The sequence below is a fragment of the Pristiophorus japonicus genome, chromosome 6 (genome assembly GCF_044704955.1).
Source record: "Pristiophorus japonicus isolate sPriJap1 chromosome 6, sPriJap1.hap1, whole genome shotgun sequence".
Lineage (NCBI taxonomy): Eukaryota > Metazoa > Chordata > Chondrichthyes > Pristiophoridae > Pristiophorus > Pristiophorus japonicus.
The window spans coordinates 179186417-179210562 of NC_091982.1; the positions used below are offsets into that span (position 1 = coordinate 179186417).

The following is a 24146-nucleotide window of genomic DNA, read 5'->3' on the forward strand; positions in this document are numbered from 1 at the left end:
TTACTGGGAGCGACTGAGAAGTAGATATACAGTAAATCATTTGAGCGGTGAAGACTGAAATCCTAAAATCCGAGCAGTTTATTCCTGGAATTCTTTGAAAGAACTTGCATTTATATAACGCCTTTCACGACCTCAAGGATGTTCCAAAGCGTTTTACAGCCTAAAAAGTACTTTTGAAGTCACTGTTGTAATGTAGGAATCTACCAGAAAACTCATCGATGCTGCAATGATAAGGGACAGAAAGCAGAGAATAGTGATGAATGATGTTTTTCAGACTGGGGAAGTATAAAATGGTATTCCCCAGGGGTTGGTATTAGGACCACTGCTCCTTTCAATATCTGTTAATGACCTGGACTTGGGTATACATGTCATAATTTCAAAGTTTGCAGATGATACAAAACTCGGAAATGTAGTAAACAATGAGAATAGTAACAGACTTCAAGAGGACATACACAGACTAGTGAAATGGGCAGACACATGGCAGATGACATTTAACGCAGAGAAGTGTGAAGAGATTGATGATGTTAGGAAGAACGAGGAGAGGCAATATGAACTAAGTGGTACAATTTTAAAGCGCGTGCAGGAACAGAGCGACTTGAGGGTGTATGTACACAAATCGTTTGGTGACAGGACAAGTTGAGAAGAGTATTAAAGCGTATGGGATCCTCGGCTTTATTAATAGCGTACAAAAACATGGCAGTTATGCTAAACCTATATAAAACATTGGTTAGGTCTCTGATGGAGTATTGTGTTCAATTTTGAGCACCACACTTTAGGAAGGATGTCAAGGGTTGAAGAGGGTGTAGAAGAGATTTACTAAAATGGTATTGGGGAAGAAGGACTTCAGTTATGTGGGGAGACTGGAGAAGCTTGGGGTTGTTGTATTTGGAGGAGAGGTTACGAAATGATTTGATAGAAATGAATGGTTTTGATAGAGTAAAGAAGGACAGACTGTTTCTACTGGCAGAAGGTAACCAGATTAAGGTGATTAGGAAAAGAACAAGAGGCAACATGAGAAAATTTTTTTGCACTGCGAATTTTACGATCTGACAAGCACTACCTGAAATGGTGGTGGAAGCAGATTCAGTAGTATTCAAAACCGAATTGGATAAATACTTGAAGGGAAAACATTTACAGGGCTATGGGGAACGAGCAGAGGAGTGAGATTAATTGGATAGCTCTAGCAAAGAGCCAGGATGGGCCAAATGGCCGCCTCCTGTAATGGGCTCATTCTGTGCTGTATCATTCTATGATTCTATGACATAGTAGCAATGGCTACTTAACAGTGCTCAGATATGGCACGGACATTGTGCTGGAGGGCTGTATTTAAATATTTAATTGATTGAAATAAACACTTTATTGTTTGAGTGTATTTGTTTTTTATAACGGTGCTATATAAATATAAGTTGTTAAATGATAAATCCGATGCAGCATTTCCTGCTTGGCTAGTTTCAATTTCCTAGAGGGATTGGAGAGGAATTTTCCAGCGTTTTTTAAATCTGTTTTTTTGCCTCTGCCAGGAGACTAGATGGTACCTAGGGGGTAGGGAGTCACTTGACATGGTGCATAAGGCATTGCAGTTGTATGAGGCAGGCTAGACCGATCACCTGATATTTTCTTGTCTGATGTTTTCACATGTTTGTATGTTCCTTCTCCACTATCTCAAAGGGTCCTGAATCAACCTGCACAGTTGAAATGCAAAAAGGTTGATGTGCTTACTGTTAGTATTTGACAGTTGTATTTTAATTAAATTGGTCACAGCTTCTTGTTGCACCTGTCTTTAAGTAGTAATGGCCAGTCGCCTGCATTAGTATATTAAGGATTGCATCTGGCCCTTTGTCATCAACTGTTGTTTGGGTTTTGTTTTTTTAAATTTGTTGTGTTTCAAATTGTACTCCTGTAGGTTCCAATGCTAGTAAATGGGAAAAAGAAAATGCACAACAATCTGTGTTGCTTCTGGGTTTCTAGGCCCTTGTAGCTGGATCTCAAGTGGTTTTCCCAACTTCCCTCTACCTCTAGTGGACTTTCTCTTCTAACTGTTGTAGAAATGTCACAGATATCTGATTACTGATTGGTAATGTATGATTTATATTGGATCATAGCTGTTCGAATATATCCATGATCAACTTTTTTTGATATAGAACACAACTTTTGTGCTAGGCCTTCCCTCAAATGGATTTAAGCTTGTGTATTGAACCTCACTTGGTTTAATGTTGCCTGGACTGGAGAATTTTAGCTATGATGAAAGATTGGATAGGCTGGGGTTTTCTTTGGAACAGAGGTGGAGGGGAGACTTGATTGAGGTGTATAAAATTGAGGGGCCTAGATAGAATGGATAGGAAGGACCTAGTTCCATTAGCAGGGAGGTCAGTAACAACAATAGCAAAGATTTAAAGTAATTGGTAGAAGGATTAGAGGGGTGTTGAGGACTCTTTTTTTTTTTCACCCAGAGGGTGGTGAGGGTCTGGAACTCACTGCTTGAAAGGGTGGTAGAGGCAGAAACCTTCCTCTCATTTAAAAAGTACTTGGATAGAGGCTTGAAGTGCCATAGCCTACCAGACTACAGACCAAGAGCTGGAAAGTGGGATTAGGCTGAATAGCTCTTTTTCGGCCGGCCCAGACATGATGGGCTGAATGGCCTCCTTCTGTGCTGTAAAGTTCTCTACGAAAACAAACAATACCAAATGAAAGGAGCTGTGTGGTTAATGACTATATACGGATGATTTAGCTCCCTCGCAGGCAATGGCCCGTCACTCCTGAAAACTAGTTCTTGTTCAAAAATAATATTCAAAATAAATAGTTGCACAAGCTTCAGGTAACTTTTTGTATTTCCAGTTTATATTAAACCCAAAGTGTTGGACTAATACATTCTTCAATGGATACATGAAGTTGCTACAATACTAGATTATTTGACACTCAATAGGAGTTAACAAATTAACATGTTCATTTTAAAGGATTTGAATACCATTGCTTAAAATAATTTTAATAATTTTATTTTTTATAAAAATAGATCTTAATTCAGCAGGTTCTGTATTCATTTTGCATAATGTGTACCAGCAGCCAGTCACATCTGCTAAACTGGGTCAGACTGCTGCAGGTGGGTTGGAACACACAGCTGCAGTTTACTCAGCATGCTCGCATTCAAAATGGTGGCCTTAGCAGCTGGCAGTAGTGCTAATCTACGTCTAACGTGTCTATTTGGCAGAATTGCAATAATACAAAGATACAAATTCCTTTTTCAATTTTAGCAAGCACTCAGTCTTAGTGTCTTAAACAAAAAATGCTGTAGCTTTGTGGTTTCAAGAAGAGAGAATGCAGCTTTTAAATGCTTTTCCTGATGTACTGTATTTTAGCCAGATGTTAATGAGAAATGTATGGCCACATAAAGCCAGTACATGCCAGTTAACTGCACCCTGTTAATAGTAATGTTTGTTTAATAGGAACATTTGTTCAGCCACGGATTAATTCCTCATGCCTTCTAATGGAAAAACTGCTGGCTTGTAGGAACAATTTAGAGCGAAATTACTGCTTTATAGGGAACACGTATTGTCCAGCATTGCAGCTGATCCATTATTGAATTATCAGATGTAAGTATTTTTGACACAGATAATGATCACTATTTCATGTTGAATATTATCTTTTGTGTTTGCATGTATTAAACTTGGTACATTGTATGTACATTTCATCAAAAATTTAATGATGTCCATGCCTCTGGGCAAACCCATTATATTGCCTGTAGGGGCACTATGTTGGGAGCTTTTCAATGTAGTATGTTGCATCTTGTTTGTCGTTACCCAGCCTCTCATCTCAGACACAAGTGATTGTATGGAGACACATCTTGAATATGTCTCTAATCAGCAAGATGAAAAAGTGAAATGTCTACCTCTGGCAGCAGTCACTGGAGTGCTGATATACTTAGCAGTCTGAAGGCTCTTTCCTTCCTCTTCACTGAAAAGAATCGTGTGGTCCGTAAGCTGTTTGTGCTCACTGCTGCAACTCCTGATCAAGGCATGGTCTGCTTGTCTCCTTTGTTCAACTCATTTGTGGTTTGGTTCTAAGTGCTCTTTGGCCAGTTGTGTGTCTGTAACTGTGTCTCATTTCATCAGTGACCCATTACCCATCTCCATTGGTGGCATGGCTTTTGTCAGCCTATGCTCAGCCTGGTCCAATTATCCTCCCCCCTTCTAACCTCAGGATTTATGTTACTGTGTTAGCAAGTGACTCGAATGATCTGAGTTTTAATCTTGGACTGTGTAGGAGCAGACAACCCACCCAGTATAGAAAAGTCATTTGTACCTGTTTTTCTCCCAAACATTAACTGTAGTTGATTGAAGGGGATGGTGTCTGCTCCTCGGCAATGCCAACCAAAGCCACTCTTAAGTTAGGAGGTGTACAGGAGCAAGTTGTGATAACATTTGTACTCTATAACTTTGTTCGGTACCTTTCAACTGTAAATTCATTAAGATTAAATCTTGGGAATAGAGGTGTGAACATCTGTGGAGCCTTTCAGTATTCCAGTATGCTTCTCACCAGATTTATTGAAATCGTATTCTTAAAATTTTCCTTTAGTGAAGCCCAGTAAAAAAAAAACATTGGGAATGATATGCATTTGTAAGTGTTTTTCTGACCATCTGACAGCTTCATGGTCACTTTTACTGAAACCAGCCTTTGTTTTATTTCTAGAACTTTTAAAATAAAAATAAAACTGAATTCAAATTCTCAAACAGCTATAGTGGCGTTTGAACTTGTGATTTTTAGGTTATTTGTCTGGGCCTTTGGATTACTGGTCCAGTAACAATAAGAGTTTTGGATGAGCTGAAATTTATGGAGGATGAAAGGCCAGACAAGGGAGTTTTGGAATAGTTGAGTTTGGAGGTGACACAAGACAGATGTGCTGAGGGAAGGGTGGGTGACGCCATAGAGATGGAAGTAGGCGGCCTTTGTGATGGAGAAGTTATGGGGTCTTAGCTTGGGGTCGAATAGGGTGACGAGTTTGTGAACGGTGTAGTTCAATGAACGGAATTGGCGGAACGAATCAGTGACAAGAGTATAAAGTTTGTGATGGGACCCGAAGACAATGCCTTTGGTCTTCCTAAGTTGCAGTTTGTTAAAGACTGGATGCTGAACAAGTAGTGAGATAACACTGAGGCAGTGGAGGGGTTGAGGAGAAGTAGTCCTAGCTGTCGTGAGTGACTACATGTAAGCTGATTGTCAGTTTTTTTAGACTGGGGCTGGACCGTATGTAGATGAGGAAGACAATTGTACTCTGGAGGTAACGGTTCAGGGCCAGGAAGAGAAGCCATTGCTCGAGATATTTTGGCGCTGATTGTATAGGCAAGAGTGGAATTAAATGGGTGATCCCATAAAGCTGGACAACGGAGGCAAGATGTTGAACGGATGCCATTTGTGACTTTGATTAGGGTGGTTTCAATGCTGTGGCAGGGATAGAAACTTGATTGGAGAGATTTAAACATGGAGTTGAGGAATATGGGTGTGTTTGGGATGCAACATGGCTAATGATTTTGGAGTGGAAAGGGAGTTTGGAGATGGGCGGTAGTTTGCAAGAACTGAGTGATGGAAGTTTTAATTTTGAAGAGGTGGTGATGGTGTTGAAAGGGAGGAAGGACATAGGACTTCTAATTATGTAGGTAGATGAAATATGTTGATTGTCAACTATGCTCTGTTCTTTAAACAGCTTTAAAGGTATTGCAATAAAAAAAAATGTAATGACAAAGGGAGTAAAAAAAACATGTACTAAAATTCCAACACAATTGTTTTAATAAGTTCTTTGCCATTTGGTCAGTTTTGTGTCTGTCAAAGTGAGGCATGTTTTGGTGCAGGGGAAGGAAACTCTTGTGTTACAGGGCCACATCCTCTAGGTACTCGGTTTAAACTGCCCAAACCCATTGTATTTGTAGTGTGAAGAGGTGAGATTTCACCCTACTTATCGAGACCAGGGTTTGAATCCCAGTTCCAATGGTGAAATGACATTGGAATGCAGGCCTCTAGCCTGCAGTAACAATTACTGTCTCTGCAAACAAGGTTACTTGCTTTGTTTAAAATTGGATTTTTGTTGTTTGACATCAATGATGGTTTATTTGTAGAAGATGGTTAAAATTAAAAGGAAAATAAGCTGGACAAAGCATCTATATTATATATAAAGCATCTCACCAGTTGGCCTCTGGAGTGACTTTCTGGACAGTGTAGTATCCCCAGTCTTTGTCATTCCCAGTCAGCAGTAAGATAACATGGAGGCAGTGGAGGTGTTGAGAGAAGAGGGGGTTGGGGGGGGAGGGTAGTCCTGGCTGTAGCGAGTACACGTCTAAACTGATTTTTGTCATTTTTTTTAGATAGGGCAGTATGTAGATGAGGAAGTTCGTGGTTAGTGACCTTTTCTGGCTGCTGAATGTTTTAGATGGCTGTGAAAGTCCCATATGGACTCGTGATTTTGAAACATTGTCCTGCATGAGTGGGCTGAGCTCTCGTCCTGCCTGAAATAAGACGCTGAGGCATATTGCCTGTAATGTTTGCCATTGGTGATGCCCGTTACCTTTTTCGAAGTACTGGTGGGAAAAAACATCTCTCGGTATTTCTAGCATTCTCGAGAGGCAGGAGCACTGTGCCACTTAGTTTCCACTCCTGCTCTTGAAGTTGGTTTCACAGGGCTTGGGTTGAGATGACGACTCAAAGGAAAACCTGCCATCTGGTAAAGTAGAAAGTATATTTTACAAAATTTAAAATTGCAACTCAAGATTTTTGTATGCAACATTGTAGGAGAGATTTGGAAAACCTTGCCTTTTCTGTTGTGAAAGGTTTACTGATTTCACAATGACTGTAGCATTTTTGCCTCTGAGTTAGGTTGTAGGTTTCAAGTTCAAGACCCACTGGAGCATATAATTTAGGTTGAGACACGAGTGTAGCATGGAGGGCTTGCTGCACTGTCGGAGAGATGTTGAACTAAGGCCCTGTTTTAAATTAACAAACGGCCCTGTGCACTATTTGAAGATGAGGGAGTTCTAGCCAACATTCTCCTCTCAACCAAGCTAAAACAGAGAATCCTGTCAATTATTTATTTTATTTGTGGGACCTTGCACTGTGCAAATTGGCTGGGGTCTTCGCTGAGCAAAGTGACTAATGCATTACATAAATGCAAATATATTATTGCAATTGTTAGTGATAAAATTAATACCATTTCCCCACAATGAAGGTGAATCCATTTGTGCACCTTCTCATGGCTTGTATTAGAAGGTGGTTAGATAATGGGTTACCTACTTGTTCTCTAGACTGGATAAAGTATCTTGATGTAAAATTTGGATAGGAGGAAATATGGTCTAACATAAGAAGGAAGCTGAGTAAGCAGCTAGTGCCGATTCAGGCTACATTTAAGCAGTATGTGATGCATAACAGCTGATGCAAGGCAGGGATGAGTGGACTAGAGTTCAGTGTTTCTGAAGAATCTGAGGAAATGTAATGTGATTGATTTGGAATGTTTGTTTGGAAACCGGTTTAGTGCTAATGCTAAGAATTTGGAAATACTGTTTTAACTGCCTTGTATGATCTAAGAAGGCATACAAAGGTGTCTGCAAACATCTTCCTTTCTTGGCTAAGTCCAACAACACTCCTGGGGCTGGATTTTTGGTAGGAGGCTGGTGGGCGCTAATGGCGGTGGATCAGTAAATTTTGAGCCAGAAAATGGTTTGCGACGGCTGGCAAAAAATGTGGTTGCTGCGCCGTGGAGTGGAGTGGGAAGCGTTCCACACCTCTCTTGGAGCACTAGGCCGGGTGAGCAACTGAAAATCCTTTGCTAAAGAAGCGCCCTAAGAGAGGCCTCCCTGCAAAAAGTAAAATCAGGATACAAAACAAAACATTCCCAATATATTACTGACCCCCAAATAAAGATAAATCTCAAAGAAAACAGTAGGGGATTCCCAGCTGCTGTGGAAAAATAGTGAAGCATCTTGGGCATTTTGCCCTGCACCTGTGGAGCTGCAACACCCAGTTTACAATCTGGCATAAAATTTACAAAACGCTGGCATGAGCTGAGAGTTTACACCATGAAGTAAAAGCTCTGGCAAAGGTGTTGAGGGTGACCTTTCCCTTCACTGAGGGGACTGATGTTCCTGCTAAGACCAGGGGGAGATCAGGGAATTGTTTGCTGACCTCTGGCCCAACTCCAGTCACAATATCCGATCAGCCACTCCAGGCAAACAACTATCCGTTCAGGTGCTGATTATTTGGACAATAAGGCAATTAAGGAAAGCTTGTGTGCTTTTGAAGTCTTGAGTCTCTTCTGCTCCTGCATGCTTCCACCAATGCATTGAATTTTTTTTTTATTCTTCATATATATTTGGTGAGAAGAAAACTTAATATTTATAGTTTTACACAATGCAGATGCTATGGATGTGTATGTGGGGATTGTCATGTCATCTTTTTGATGTAATTATTGATCATAGTAATCTATTCTCCTTTAAAGCTAACTTTGTCTTGAATCTAGTGCAAAGAAAAAAAAGTAAATTGTAGTTACTATTCACTTGGAGTTTCGGGATATAGTTTTTGCCAACTTACAAGTATGCAAGGTGAAAATGAGTGTTAATCTTTTCCAGCTTGGAGCATAGTTTTGGATATTGTACTCCTGCTTCCAGTCCCCCCATCCCAAATCTTCTTTCCCATAGGTTTTTTTTCTTCTTTTGTGGTCTGGTTCTACAGGTGCTAATAACCCCTTGGTATGTGGCCATTTTTAGTGCTACAGTAAACTCTCGTTTACCCGTATTGTTTAGGGATTCGGCAACTCCGGGTAAACTAATTTTCCGATGGGGCGAATTTACTAACTGCAACAATGGAACAGAAATGTAATTGAACTGTTCGGGCTGTGCATTGTTATTATTTGTCCAGCTTTTCCTCCATCCATTGGGTATCCATTCCACCCCTTCAGTTTCTGGGTCCAGGTGGCCAATCCCGAACTGTCTGACTGGGTTCTGTCGTCCATTTTGAGAGTTTTATTGGACTTTCTTCATTCGCCAGTGATTATTGTACATCCCAACACAACTATCCCACTCATATTTCACCCACCAGCACACCTGCCCTGTGTTCACAGCATACCACTTCTCACACTGACGGGACATGACAAAGAACCATGAGCTCCTCATTCACGGATCCAAACTGATGCTGTCCGCAGAGATGAGTCAACTTCACCCAGCCCCTCTTCAGCGGAATTCCCCGCGTGGCCCCTTAACCAAGCGATCAGTTGGAATTCATTTCTCCTGAAAATCGTTCACTTCGTCTTCCCGAGGTCAATACAATTGGCCGCAGTCTGCTGGTGCTGAACATGTGTCTATACAGAGACACACACACGGAAACACATACAAAACACAACTCCACATTCACACTAACTGATTTTGTCCCGAATCTCGCAATATTTTAAATTCCGTTACGACGGGTTTTCTGTTACATTCGTATTTGGGTAAACGAGAGTTTACTGTAATTTGAAATAAGGTTGAACCCTAAACCAGATCCTGGCATAGGTATGTTTCAAGCTTCTTTTTAAAAAGCTATTCTTCATACATTAGCTTTTGTTGAGTTAATTTTGCTGATAGATGAGTTGTGTTTAGTTCAGAAAAACTTGGAGTGTTGAGTGCAGAAATGGTTCTCCTTTGCTTCGATGCCCACAAAGAATGCAATTTTAAAGGAATGTTTCCTTTTTTTAAAAAGATGGCGCTTGATACATTCATCTATATAAGCTGGCCTTTTATTATGCTGAGCTTCACTAATACCATTTGTTTCCAGTTTGCCCTGGAACTAAATCCTATGTATAAATTGGTGCTTCTGCATCTGCAGCCATTCTTTTAATACAGTGTGGGGGAAAGGCATAGATTGTTCACCACCTGTCCTGACCATCTTGAGTCGCAGAAGAATATTACTAGTAGGCAAATGTTCAAGGATGCTAACTAATACCAACAGATGTACTTTGCAATCCGTTGGCAAAGTTTGAAATTCAACACCCCTCTATTAGTCAAGACAGTAACTAGCATCTTCATGAAGGGTTGCTGTATAGGTCAGTAGTGGAACCTTGGATGATATTCTCTCTCCCCTATCCTTCCCTGTGTACCTCCCTTCAGGTCAGTATCTCTATTGCCACCCTGGCTAACTCAGCACTGGCGAAAGATTAAACTTCAGATGCTTGGTTGCTTGCTCAGCAGCACACCCTGAGCTCCCCTTACTGGCTATCATTACAGATCCTAATACAGCATTTAAATATATCTGGTTATATAATTTTTTTAAATTCTTGATTTTGGGGGCTCAATAATCTAGTAAAATATTTTATGCCGAGTACACTTGCAGCTGAATGGCTTGCTAATGCATGCCTAGTATCCTGTAAAATAGACTACATTATGGCTGAGTGGGTTAAGCAATGTGGGGAATATTTAGACACACACATAATCATTCCAGGTTGGTTTCCCAACCCATGTTGAATTACCTGATCTCATCTGGGATACTACAATTGGCCTTGAGATGCTTGGTCCTGTTGGCTATCCACTGAATCTTGCTGCAATTAGATAGAATTAGGATTTGCTGTCTACAATGAGAGTTTGCTAATGTGCCAGACCCACATGTGAAGATTGACTAATTGGCAAGGTGGTCTAGTGATACCCATGGAGCAGCTGTATGGGTATCGAGCTTCAGAAGAAAAGTTAGGTGAATATTATGAGCATGGACAAAAATGTACATTGACCAGGTGTTGTATTGTAATGGAAGTATAATGTTCACCACTTCTGGTAGTTGCACAGTAGCTGAGAATTGGCAGGCAAATTAGCTTCTTGCTCTGCCAGTGCTTTTCCATAAGTTGTGTGGATGGGCTGGGAGTGGGAAGCTACAAGTGATGTGCAATGTTGATTGACTGCTTGACTGAGCGATGGCTCTTGTTTGGACAAACCTCTCTAGTGCAATGTGTTACTCGGGAGCTATGTTTTCTATACAGCTACATTTATAAGATCTGTTCATTAATCCATATTTCAAATGTGTAATAGAATTCTAGCAGTTACTGCAGCTTTATTATAATGGTACTATTTTCTTTTACATTTTAATGCACTTTCTAGTTCTCGTGTTTCCTGCTCCCCAGAAAGGGGAATGTGGATGACAGTACAGGTATACTGATTTTTTTTTTAAAGGGGCTGAGAAGTGGCATGTCTATTGCCAGTTTTTGCCACAAGAAAATTGTGTTTTTATAGTGGTGGCGTCTTTCAAATATTTGCTGGAATTTAGTTTACATTGACTTGGCATTCTTGCCCAAAGTCCTTGGTTGCTAGCTGTTCAATTTGCAGTGACTTGCTGTGTAGTATTGTGCCACACTAAAAATTTAGATAACTGAGTTTAGCAGTTATAAGTTGGAAACAAACTGATGTCTTTTTAAAAAGTCTTGCACATATATATTTCTGTATAGTTTCTACTTTTAATATTTTACTCTGGTTTATCAATGCTACTCTGGTATATCAATGTATTAACCATGGCTGGCAGACACAGCATCATGTTAATGAAATTGGTGTCCCTTCTACCGGAGCTAACTCGAAGCCACTGACTCTTTACTGAACTACAGTACCATGGCTACTATTAGCATTCCTTTGGCTCCTTGGCTAAATGACGATTCATGAATGAGCCTTGACTTTAGCTGGCTGTTGAATGCATAATGCACCACAGCTGAGTTTGCTCAAGTTCATGTGCTCTTCCAACAGATTGTTGAATAATGGTCGGGCGGTGGTTTATTTATTCTCTAATCCTGTGGCCAGTTACTACAGTGGCTGAAAACTGATCACACCTGGGTGTCTGTTTGGATTATCTCCTCATTGGTTAAATCTGGTTCTTTGATGTTTTAAGAAACAACCTTTTTGTTTTTGGATAAACATAAGAACACTCGTTAAATAATTGTCACCACACTAGGTTTTTGATTGGTTCTTGAATAAGAATTCTTAAACTTTGTGATGCTGATGTATAATCAACAGGACAATCTGGTATGGTTGTAAAGATGCTCGTAAGAATGCAAAATACATCGCTGCAACAGTAACTACACACAGATAAACTGGGAAACTATAATTTTCTGAGAGCTTCTGATTTAGGTCTGTGGGCAGTTGCCAAGTGGAGGCCATGCAGTGGTCCACAGGAAGAGAAAAACAAGTAAATCAATGAAAGCCAATACCCAAATTGAACAGTGGGACCCTTTCAGTTATATGGAACCTGACACAGCCCTAGAGAGAGAATACTGCACTGAATCCTAGCTCTGAACATTACACTAATGAAAGTGCTGTATTTTCAAGCCATTGTGTGGGCGGAGGGATCGATAGAAAATTGTAGTATTTGCACAAATTCTATGATCTTTTAATGAATAATAAAGAAAGGACTTGCATTTATACAGTGCCTTACACAATTTCAGGATGTTCCAAAGCGCTTTGTAGCCAATTACAGACTTTTTAAGTGTAGTCACTGTTGTGATGTAGGAAGCATGGCAGTCAATATGGCCAGGGCATGGGAGAACTACCCTTTTCTTCGAATCGTGCCATGGGATCTTTTACATCCACCTAAGAGCATGTTCAACGTATCATCCGAAAGATAGCACCTCTGACATTTCAGCATTCATTCATTTCTGCACTGGAGTATCGGCCTAGATTTTGTGCACAAGTCGCTGGAGTGGGACTTGAACTGACAACCTTCTAACTCCGAGGCAAGAATGGTACCTTTATGCCACATATTTAATTTGTGCCCAGATTGCATGTGTTTCTGGGCACAAATATCGCAGGGAATTCCAGGCCTAGCTGGATGATGGGTGTTTCATTGAAGAAATATTTCAGCATTATTCTATTGAGAGAGAACCTTTTTTTATTTCTCATTAAAAGTATATATATGTTTGAGCGGTGACTTTCAACTTCTTAGTATTGGCAGCTTAGAATTAATGAAATGACTGTTATATTAATCTTTCAACATTGGTGATAATTCATAATATATGAAGTGCATTTTTTGATGATGGACTAATGTCTTGAAATGTGAGATTTTCCTTTTACTGTTGGCTTGACAGAATTGCCACAGGATCAGTACCGACAAGCACAGAGCGACTCTTTAAACAACCTCCTGTTGCAGGACCTTTCAGCACTGTATGTACACTTTTTTTTATAATGGCTTTCTGATTAGTAACTAGGAAGAACTACATTTTAAAAATAATATATATGTTAATGGCGCTATACTTTCAATAGTTTTGTATTTTCAACTTTTGAAGCTTGCAGTTGTAAATGTGTTTTAGGTTCCTTTTTAAAGCAAGTTTATTAGCTTCTAGTTCCAAGTATGGCAACGATTAGGTAGTGTGTTGGAACATTGCAGTAGTGGAGTGCCAACTTGAATCTGATTCTTGACCTCCCTCATGTCACTGTGGGTACCTGTCCAAAGACGGTGAGAACTTCCCTTTAGAGGGAGAACTGAGAGCCATCTAGTGCCACAGCTCTGTTGCTTTTGCTGGGGGCCTGACAGGAATTTGACTGAAGATGGCAACATTTTTAGTTAACAGTTGGAGGAAAAATGCAAGAATATATGCACACTGAGGAGGCAAAATATATTTGTTAAATAAAGCTTGAATGATTATGGCAGTAATCTATTCCAAGCTGTTTGATCCCCACAATTACATTAGTCTTTCAAAAACTCCCCAGTATTTGTTTATAATTGAGCCATCTAAAGTTGGAATTAAATGCAATCATTCCTTTCTCTGCTCTCCCCGAGAAGATGAATTCCAAAATCAGGGTTAAACTTAGAAAGGTCATTGGCAGCATACTGCAGATCTGATGTGGTATAAACAACTGCATTTCTTGTTAGGCTGACCGAGAACTTTTTTTCTTCACATTGGTGGGTGGCAGTGTACTGTGAATCACCTGTCATGTCCAGTTAACTGAATCATGTCCCATGCAGTGGGGTGCTAATGATGTACATCAACTCATTTCAGTATTTTCCTTTGAAGAAAGACAGTAATAAATACTTATTTAAATTTAGTCCAAATCCATTTTTCTAATTCAATGCAAATCTTTGTCCCGAGTATTTTTATTTTTGACGTTGATATGTATTTGCTCACTGCAGAATCCATACATTCAGTTTTGTGTGAAGGTTGTATTTAGTTTTGATGCATTCTTTTAAGTGCCCTTGCACTCTGATTACGGGATAAAGTTATAGTTCCCTTTTGTATTAACATTACTGCAGGTTTATTGATTTCATTCTGATAAAATGTTCAGTTTCTTTTTGGTAGAACATTTGCTTTATTTGAGAGAAGGGTCAAGAGAATTTCATGCTAGAAAAAGGACTGGGAGCTGACTTAAAACCTAATGAACATAAATGAACCATCCTCTGTACAGCATTGCAACAGTGGACTCTTGATTATGGGCATGTATGATCTAGAACATGTCAGCACCTTGAAGAAGGCAAGAAAGTAGAAAATGTGTAGAATGGGGCTGTTGGGGAGAGAGAGAGCAATATTAAACCTGAGGTTTGTGACATACCCTGCCTGGCTAAAGAGGCAGCTGCATAGTTTTGTGCAGTTGTGCACCACTTGTACTGCAGCTACCGACAAAATCGTCATATGACTGTATGAAATCTATAAGATTTGTGCAAACCTGCTATAATCAGTAGTGGGTAAAATGATGGAATCAATTATTAAGGATGTCATAGCAGTGCATTTGGAAAGAGGTGACATGATGGGTCCAAGTCAGCATGGATTTGTGAAAGGGAAATCATGCTTGACAAATCTTCTGGAATTTTTTGAGGATGTTTCCAGTAGAGTGGACAAGGGAGAACCAGTTGATGTGGTGTATTTGGACTTTCAGAAGGCTTTCGACAAGGTCCCACACAAGAGATTAATGTGCAAAGTTAAAGCACATGGGATTGGAGGTAGTGTGCTGACATGGATTGAGAACTGGTTGTCAGACAGGAAGCAAAGAGTAGGAGTAAATGGGTACTTTTCAGAATGGCAGGCAGTGACTAGTGGGGTACAGCAAGGTTCTGTGCTGGGCCCCAGCTGTTTACCTTGTACATTAATGATTTGGACGAGGGGGTTAAATGTAGTATCTCCAAATTTGCAGATGACACTAAGTTGGGTGGCAGTGTGAGCTGCGAGGAGGATGCTATGAGGCTGCAGAGCGACTTGGATAGGTTAGGTGAGTGGGCAAATGCATGGTAGATGAAGTATAATGTGGATAAATGTGAGGTTATCCACTTTGGTGGTAAAAACAGAGAGACAGACTATTATCTGAATGGTGACAGATTAGGAAAAGTGGAGGTGCAACGAGACCTGGGTGTCATGGTACATCAGTCATTGAAGGTTGGCATGCAGGTCCAGCAGGCAGTTAAGAAAGTAAATGGCATGTTGGCCTTCATAGCGAGGGGATTTGAGTACAGGGGCAGGGAGGTGTTGCTACAGTTGTACAGGGCCTTGGTGAGGCCACACCTGGAGTATTGTGTACAGTTTTGGTCTCCTAACTTGAGGAAGGACATTCTTGCTATTGAGGGAGTGCAGCGAAGGTTCACCAGACTGATTCCCGGGAAGGTGGGACTGACCTATCAAGAAAGACTGGATCAACTGGGCTTGTATTCACTGGAGTTCAGAAGAATGAGAGAGGGGATCTCATAGCAACGTTTAAAATTCTGACGGGTTTAGACAGGTTAGATGCAGGAAGAATGTTCCCAATGTTGGGGAAGTCCAGAACCAGGGGTCACAGTCTAAGGATAAGGGGTAAGCCATTTAGGACCGAGATGAGGAGAAACTTCTTCACCCAGAGAGTGGTGAACCTGTGGAATTCTCTACCACAGAAAGTTGTTGAGGCCAATTCACTAAATATATTCAAAAAGGAGTTAGATGTAGTCCTTACTACTAGGGGGATCAAGGGGTATGGCGAGAAAGCAGGAATGGGGTACTGAAGTTGCATGTTCAGCCATGAACTCATTGAATGGTGGTGCAGGCTCGAAGGGCCAAATGGCCTACTGCACCTATTTTCTATGTTTCTAATAACACAGGAATCTGCCCCTTGTATTTAATACTACACAAAGAAACCTGGCATCTCCAGAAAACCATGAAACCACTTAAAAAATATTCTGGCCACATTTTCCCATCTTAAATGTACTCTCCCCGTATGTTGCCATTTTAACTTTTTGAATGCCAGTGATAGTTCACTGACCATGCAGTCTTCTGCACACATGGCATTTGGTTCCACAGGTGTGGGTTGCCCTTGAGTGCCGTGCCCTACCCTAGTGGCATTCTTCATGTATGGGCTCAGACAGTGACTGTTGGCAGGCTATTCCACTGTGTGGTACATCATAAGTCTTTTTTTTCCCCATGCCTGAGGTCCACGTGTGCATTTTCTAGTGATTTGTAATGGGACAGTAAGAGTAAGCAGACTATTTGACAATTGGGTGAATCAAAGCTGAGTTTGTCGTCCAAACATGTATTTTCTAGCAGTGGTCATTGGATAGCAATCAAGAACAGGAGTACTAGCTGATTTCTATCTTTTTCTTTCGACTTCCTTAGTTCAGGAGTGCTGAGGCCATTTGTAGCACTTCAACTGCCACCTCAGTTGACGTCAGCTAACTGAGTACAGATCAGGGATGGGAACTTTTGGTCTGTGTGGGTAAGTTCCACACTGAACAGTGCATTCACGTCCATTTTGAATGGGTTAAGGTTCTGGGTAATGATGTAATGTGCTTTCAATTACAGTAGTGTCCCACTTTGAATTTTACTGATGGAAAAAATGGTGTAAAATTTGCTGGATTGAATAAAGACTTATGACGGGGTGCTTAGATGTTCTGCTTCAGTGTATAAACAATTATTCTTGTGTTTTCCTTTCTTCCATTTCTCCCCCCAACCCCAACAACCAAATTGTAATTTTTACTTAACCCTGGCTCTTGAGTGATGAACTTTATTGGAATAGAAATTTTTTTTACACGTTCTCCAAATTCGTGCACGATAGGACAGTTGCCACTTGCTGACCTCTAATAATTACTGTCCTAATCCTAATCATTGGATTTAAAAGCCTGAGCAGCATTAAGCTGGGAGTAAAATAAGTGGCCTCTTGGAGACAAACCTTTTGTGTTTTTTGTTTGTTTTTTCCTAGTTTTTTTTTCTCATTGAAGTAAATCAGTCATGCTGGGACACACTTATTTTTGTAGGAACCTTCTCTTGATATGTAAACCTGGAGTATTTGGCTATTCAGCAGTGGAATATACTATCCTGTCCAAACATACTCTTTTTAGCCTGAAAAATGCAGATTTGTTTTTCTGACAGTGGCTTTACCCATTGAGCCATTAACTTTATTTATCACTAAAGTTCAAAATGGGGTCACTATTGTAGGGAAATCTACATTAGTTTCCATACTGTGACCTGATGTGTAGAGTTTTTGAAATGTCTGTGACTTTTTGGTTTAGATAACTTAATAATTTGATGAACTGGAAGTTGCATAAATTTGAAAGTCAAGCCTTGAATAGTGCTCAAGATGAATGTTTATTTTCAACAATTGTTGAGTCCGTGTCTGTTGAACTGGCGGGATTTTGAACTTTCACCTGTTTTAAAGAAAAATAAACTTTTATTGTAGCTTGAACCAATTGTTAGACCGAATCAGATTATATATTCTCTTGTATTGTAAATTGTAAACCCATCCATATATGTCAATCAGTACCACAGCTTTGATTTGTCTTTTGACTGTAGGTTTCACAACGAGTAGGGGCTCCACATGCTGCGCCACATGAAATGAACAAAGGACCCCAACCTATTGGAGGACCTCCAGCTGCCCCACATCCCCCCCCTTCTGGAATCTCTCAGGTGAATAAAAGCCGTTAATTGGCTTTAGCTTCTAAATGTTAGGTGACTTGGTTGTCGGTGACCCTCAAATTAACCCTGTTTTTCATTCTGTTTTTAGACCGCCTATCCCTCTGGCCAGACAACTGCTACAGTAGTTTTTGCACCACAGCAATCTCCACAAATGAACACTCAACCACAACCACGGCAGGTAAGACAAGGTTTCTGATTGGCAAAATTGCCAGCAAAGCTATATGTGAACATGTATAACCTTGTTGAAACAGGTCTCTGTACTCCTTACCTAAATAATTGTTGCCATACTTCTACAGTTGACTATTTTTGGCCAGCTTTTTGTACAGGGTCCGTGCTGAATTAGTTTTCCTGGAAAATAGGATAACTTCAGAAATTGGATTGAATTTTAATTGTTTTGAATACAGCTTCCCATCCAACTGCACACTTCATTGCTTTTAAATTTGCAACCATTCTTCAGGCTGAGATGGAAACAGTCTGCAGTGTTCTATGTGGCCTCTGCTAATGCTGCAGTCTGGATCAGCAGCCAGCTGGCTGCCATTGCTAGGGCAAAGACTTCTGTATCCTGTCTTTCTAAACTTCTCCATGGTTGCCCAACAGAGAACTGATGAAGGGTCTTGTATGTCAACTGGGCTGGGAGGTTTTGCTGTAGGCCAAGTTGATAAGTTTGAAGTGAGTAGCATTTTAATCACTGCATGAGACTGCCTGTTATACTGCCAATTTAGTTTTTGAAGCTAAATGGTTGTCTAAAACATTTTGACATTACAAACTATTTTTAGGCATCCATTGTCAGCACATTGGCCCTCAAAAGGTTGTGTGTTGGTTCCTCTTTTTAGCAGCAATGTGCCTTAACCTTTAAAGCACATACTACTATAACTCTGCTTTGAATACTAAAAGCAGCCATCCAAGAGCCTTTTAAGTTGTCAATTAGTACTTAAAGATTGTTCTGTACAGTAGCTTAGTTGAATTTAGTTGAAACTGTCCAAACTCAATTCCCATGGGGCATACTTAATGATTGGTGAAGCTTCTCAGCTGTTCAACAGGTTTCATGTTTAGGTGATATCAAACCCAGTGCTGAAGTCCATATTGAAATTAATTGCGAACTATTTTATTTCTCCAGTTAGTGTACTTTGCATTCTATTTAGGCCACTTCGGTTGCCAGTATGTCTAAAGATTGTGGGTAAGTTGATCAATAACACAAAAGTTGGCTAGTGTGCAAGAATGATCTTATCCTCCTCTTGACCATCTTCAATTTTCAGTTTCTCCCCATCACTCCATGACCAATGCTGATGTCTGGATCCATGGGTTCTAGCAGCTCTACAATATCTCACCCAAATGACCATTCTTCTTGTACAAGTCTGGCCATATTGTGTATATAGTTCCATGGCTGGTTCTTTTGTTTTTCTCTGACTTTGTCATGTCCTTCTGCTCTTGCTACGGGTGCTGAGCCAATTTTAGGGCTTATGCTGATATTAGCATGGGTTGAATCTAGTGAGAGGATGCATTCATTCACTGAGCTGTCGGGTCTGGTGAGTTTCATCAATAATAAAAGGGCTTGGGATGAATGATGAGGGAATCCTTCATAGTTCTGAAGGGACGAAAGGAGCTGTTCTACCAACAAGTGATTGCTTAAGTGAGCACATAGCACCTGATCAGAGAAAAATGAAACCGATCCAAAGCATTCACGAACTAGGTTAGCATTAGTTCCCCATTTAAATCGAACCAGTTTCTTGTCACAGTTAATTTGTTGAGATTTCAATTCTGCAGGAAAGCTACCATTTGTATCACATTGCCAACTGCTCTTGCCTGTAAACAATATAATATTTGATAGTTCATCGCCAGAAAAGACTGCATACTATAAAAATCTAGTATATTATCTGAATTTGATCATGGACTTGAAGGGTGAGCATATTTTGGCTAATATTTATTGAATTCATTGTTAGGTTTACACAGTTACTGACTTTCATTCTGTCAATTCTGCTGGTTAGATGGTTTGGTCACAAGGGATGAGCTTTGGTAATTTTTCCTAGGACAAACACAACGTCCATTCTCTGTTAAATTAATTAACGGAAGTGTGTGCAAAGGTTGGCATTTCCATATGAGCATAGTTAACTGGTTGAGAAAGCTGGAAGTCTGATTTTAAAGTTTATAGTTTTTAATTCCCTACTGCCTTGTAAAATCAGTAGTCTTGAAACTTTCAGGATTACTATGCCATCCTGAGAAGCTTGTGAATGTTTTTCTGTAAACTTGAGGCTATTTGACTAATCTTAAATTTGACTCTTATTTCTTACTTCCCTAGTTTGCTGCAGGTCCTCGAGCTTTACATCAGCAGGTACTAACCAATTAACAGACTGCATGTAATTGCATACTACCCCATGCAATTCCATGTAAATTTACACGTGCTAAGATTTAAAATATGGCTTTCAGTGCATGTCTAGATTTCAATTCCCTCTCCCTTCACATACTGTATGTACATGCATTTAAGAAGAGAAGTATATATTTCTGCTAAAAAGTGGGTTGGTGGTGGGGGGGTGTTGGCAGGACTTTAGGGATAAAAGTCGTACTTGGGTGATGCCCTCATTCAGATTTCTTCCTCGCAGAGCAATTTCTAGAAAGATGGATCCAGCAGCACCATATGAGCGCATTGCTGCCAGCTGTTGTTCAGCCCTCCATTGAGATGATACTTAAATGGCAACTCACCCTCTCAACGTGAGTCCTGGCTCCTGCTGCTGATTCCTTTTCATCGATCTTGCCGGGCAGTCTACAAATTTAAAATCAGCAGTTGGTGCTTAGACTGAAGTAGGGAGTCAGGAGGAAATGTCATTTAAATATAACAGCACTGGAGTAGCTGAGTGTAGAATGCACTCTGATCCTCCAGCAGTGCAAAATGTAATTGGCACCTCTTCCTCCCAAGTTCTGTCCTGGCTCTTGCTGATTTAAAATCTGCTTTTTCTCAAGCTATCCAGCTGAATTATCTTGGATTTAAAAGTCAGGAGAGTATGGATTAATGTTTGGAGAATTCCTATTTAAATAAAAAAAAGTGCTGGAACAGTAGAGTGCATTCCTATTAACTGATGCTTCATTTCTCTGGCGCTTCGCACATATAAAGACTTGCATTTATGTAGCATCTCATTGCATCACTCAAATATCCTAAAGTGCTTCGCAACAAATTATTTTCAACTTCAGTGATTGTTATGTAGGCAATACAGCAGGCATTTTTACACAGTTCTGGCCACCTACAGCAGTGAGATGGGTGATCAGTTGATCTGTTGATAGTTGAGGCAGAAAAGTAACCAGAACCCTGGCAAAACTGTTTTCATTTGAATAGTGCCTCGAGACCTTTTACTGTCCATTTTGAACCAACAAACTACTCATCTGAAGCATGGCATCTCTAGTGAAGCAGTCATTTGGTGTTAATCTAGAGTGTCGGTGTAGATTATGTGCTGGAGTTTTGGAGTGGGGTTTGAATCCACTACCTTGTGTTTCCAACTAAGCCAAGTGGACAGTTGAAGAATAAATAGAAAATAATGGTTCAAATCCCAGACCATCATTTGACATGAGCTGCTTACTGCAGTTGGACTCGGTTGATGCAGGAAGATATCAGTGGACTGGTCAGGTGGGCAGAACAGTGGCAAATGGAATTCCATCTGGAGAAGTGTGAGGCAGTGCATTTGGGGAGGGCTAACAAGGCAAGGGAATACACATTAAATGGAAGGACACTGAGATGTAGAGGAACAGAGGGACCTTGGAGTGCATGACCACAGATTCCTGAAGGAAGCAGACTAGGTCGATAAGGTGGTTAAGAAGGCATATGAAATACTTGCCTTTTATTAGCCAAGACATAGAATTCAAGAGCAGGGAGGTTATGCTTGAACTGTTTAAAACACTAGTTAGGCCACAGCTAGAGTACTGCGTACAGTTCTCGTCACCACGTTACAGGAAAGATGTGATTGCAGTAGAGAGAGGGTTCAGAGCAGATTTATGAGGATGTTGCCTGGATTGGAGAATTTTAGCTATAAGGAAAGATGCGACAGGCTGGGGTTTTCTTTGGAGCTGAGGAGAGACCTTTTATTGAAGTGTATAAAATTGAGGGGCCTATATAGTGGATAGGAAGGACCTATTTCCCTTAGCAGAAGGGTCAACAACCAGGGGCATAGATTTAAAGTAGTTGGTTGGAGGTTGAGGGGATTTGAGGGACATTTCTTCACCCAGAGGGTGGTGGTGATCTGGAACTCAGTCTGAAAGGGTGGTAAAGGCAAAAGCCCTAACCTACAGGGCTATGGACCAAAAGCTGGAAAGTGGGATTAAGCTGGATAGCTCTTTGTCAGTCGGTGCGGACACGATGGGCCGAATGGCCTCCTTTTGTGCTGTAAATTTCTATGACTCTCTATGACTCAATTTTTCCATTGGTTTGCTAGGAAGTGGCCTGTGCTTGTGCAGTTGGAGATATTGTGTCCCTATTCGCTTTTGTTGGGTGCCTCTCTGGAAAATCTACCTCATGATCCTGACTGAAGCCCAGGATCCTGCGGCCGATTTAAAATGTGAAGCTGCCCAGATTGATTGAGATAGAAAAGATTTGAAATCCGCAGAGGGAGCCAGGGCTTAAGTTGGCAGGAAGAGATACTGTATAAACATCAGTATTGGACAGGCAAGTAATTGCCAGTGAATGTTGATGATGTGAATAAAATGAAAACCGGTAGAGAAAATGTGTTTGTGGGTGCCAACTGTTAGAAAGTTTAAAGTTTCAAAGAATAGGAGAATTATAAAACCCTTGGTTTATCAGGTTGAATATTCAAGGATGGGGAGAGGAATAAGAGTTGTAATAAAAAAGAAAATGCTGGAAATACTCCGGGTCAGGCAGCATCTGTGGAGAAAGTTAAATTTTCCTGAAACGTTAACTCTGTTTCTCTCTCCACCGATGCTGTCTTACCCGGAGTATTCCTAGCATTTCTGTTTTTATTTCAGATTTCCAGCATCCGCAGTATTTTCTTTTTGGGATAAGAGCTTTCTTGTCCATTGCTCACCTTGTACGTGAGTATATACGTTAGCCACATATCCTTATTCAAAGAGCCCGAAACAATAAGCTTGCTGTTGGGCATTTGTAGTGAGAAAAGTTATAAAGATTTTGACTCCAACTTTGGTGGGTACATTCTTTTGTCATTGATGCATTTTAGTGTTTCAAGCGTGTATCTTTAAAATTTAAAATTCATTAACAAAATTGAGGTCTAGAATAGTGAATTTAAAACAGTAAAATCATAACGCTTAAATTTTTTTGTGGGTGCACTTGTGTAGCATTAATCATTCTGTCAAACTGGTGCAAGAGCATCGTTATTAATGTAAACAAAGATATTTTAGAGTATATTCTGAAGTGTGGTGGGCAGTATCTTCTATGCACTGCTGCATGGTGAGCTATATTTCAGAAAATTGAAGATTGAGTGTTGATAAGAAAGCAAAACTGCTTTTTGTTTTAAGCATAGTAAGCACTGCCAGGTGTGAGACATGTTTTCTGTAAAAATTGTACTTTTCTTAATGAGTGAATGATACTGATGGGATGTCTTGTTGGCACTAGCTATTTTTGAACAGTGAGGGGAAGGCATAATTAAAAGGTGACTGGAACTTCTGGAATATGTGTGTTTTTATGTTGTATCCTGAAATCTCAAGCCATGACATAGTAGAACTTGTCTGAAATAAATTCAGACATGCAACTGTTGTCCTAGAAGATTTGAGTATTCCAAGTTTTATTTGTAGTACAGGGCACTGAATCCTGGTAAACTTGTGATGCACAGGTCTTGCTGTCGGAAAAGTAGTTTTCGAAATATTTTCTGATATCTAGCATGGAAAAAATATTTATGCACGCTCACCTAGCACCTTAAGTATGGTAACTCAAAGCAAAATTATACTGAAAGTTCATGTGTTGAATTGGAGTGTGCTACAAGACTAATAAATTGAGTTGTGCTAATGAGTTCCAAAAACACTCCAGCTTTAATCCAATAGTTTTATCAACACCCGCTGTCAGGTTTGTGGTAGTTCTCCATACTGTTGATGTGCTGGAATATCTCGAAGCCAAAAGTAGTTTTGTAGAACAGTTTCTAGTGCCAATTCTAGTTTTACCTTCCTCTGACAATTTTCACTTAAGATCCTTTTGACATTTGATAGTTACTACTTTTGTCTCAACATAAGTGGACTAGTATGAGAGGATGGTTAGTCGAGGTCCTTGGAAATGTTCAGTTTTGGGACAGGAAACGACAGTTTAAAAAAAAATAGATTACCTATATCTTGCTGTAAGTCATACTACAATGAAAATTTCAATGAA

At 40.2% G+C, this 24146-nt stretch overlaps 1 protein-coding gene across 9 annotated transcripts in view; it reads left to right on the plus strand.

Moving 5' to 3' along the window:
• The window catches only part of LOC139265895 (eukaryotic translation initiation factor 4 gamma 1-like), a 131075-nt gene that overhangs the window by 9846 nt on the left and 97083 nt on the right, over positions 1–24146 (plus strand). For 2 of the 9 annotated variants that reach the window (XM_070883445.1, XM_070883443.1), the window contains 5 exons: positions 13061–13136; positions 16541–16640; positions 17714–17827; positions 17925–18014; positions 20133–20165. The exons of 2 other annotated variants lie outside the window; for them this stretch is intronic. In XM_070883445.1, coding sequence (XP_070739546.1) covers positions 17756–17827; positions 17925–18014; positions 20133–20165 — 195 coding nt within the window. In that variant the 5' untranslated portion in view covers positions 13061–13136; positions 16541–16640; positions 17714–17755. Of the gene's footprint in view, positions 1–3440; positions 3588–13060; positions 13137–16540; positions 16641–17713; positions 17828–17924; positions 18015–20132; positions 20166–20450; positions 20543–24146 lie in introns of those variants that run through there. 5 more of the 9 variants (XM_070883446.1, XM_070883452.1, XM_070883451.1 and 2 more) reach the window with 5 other exon arrangements.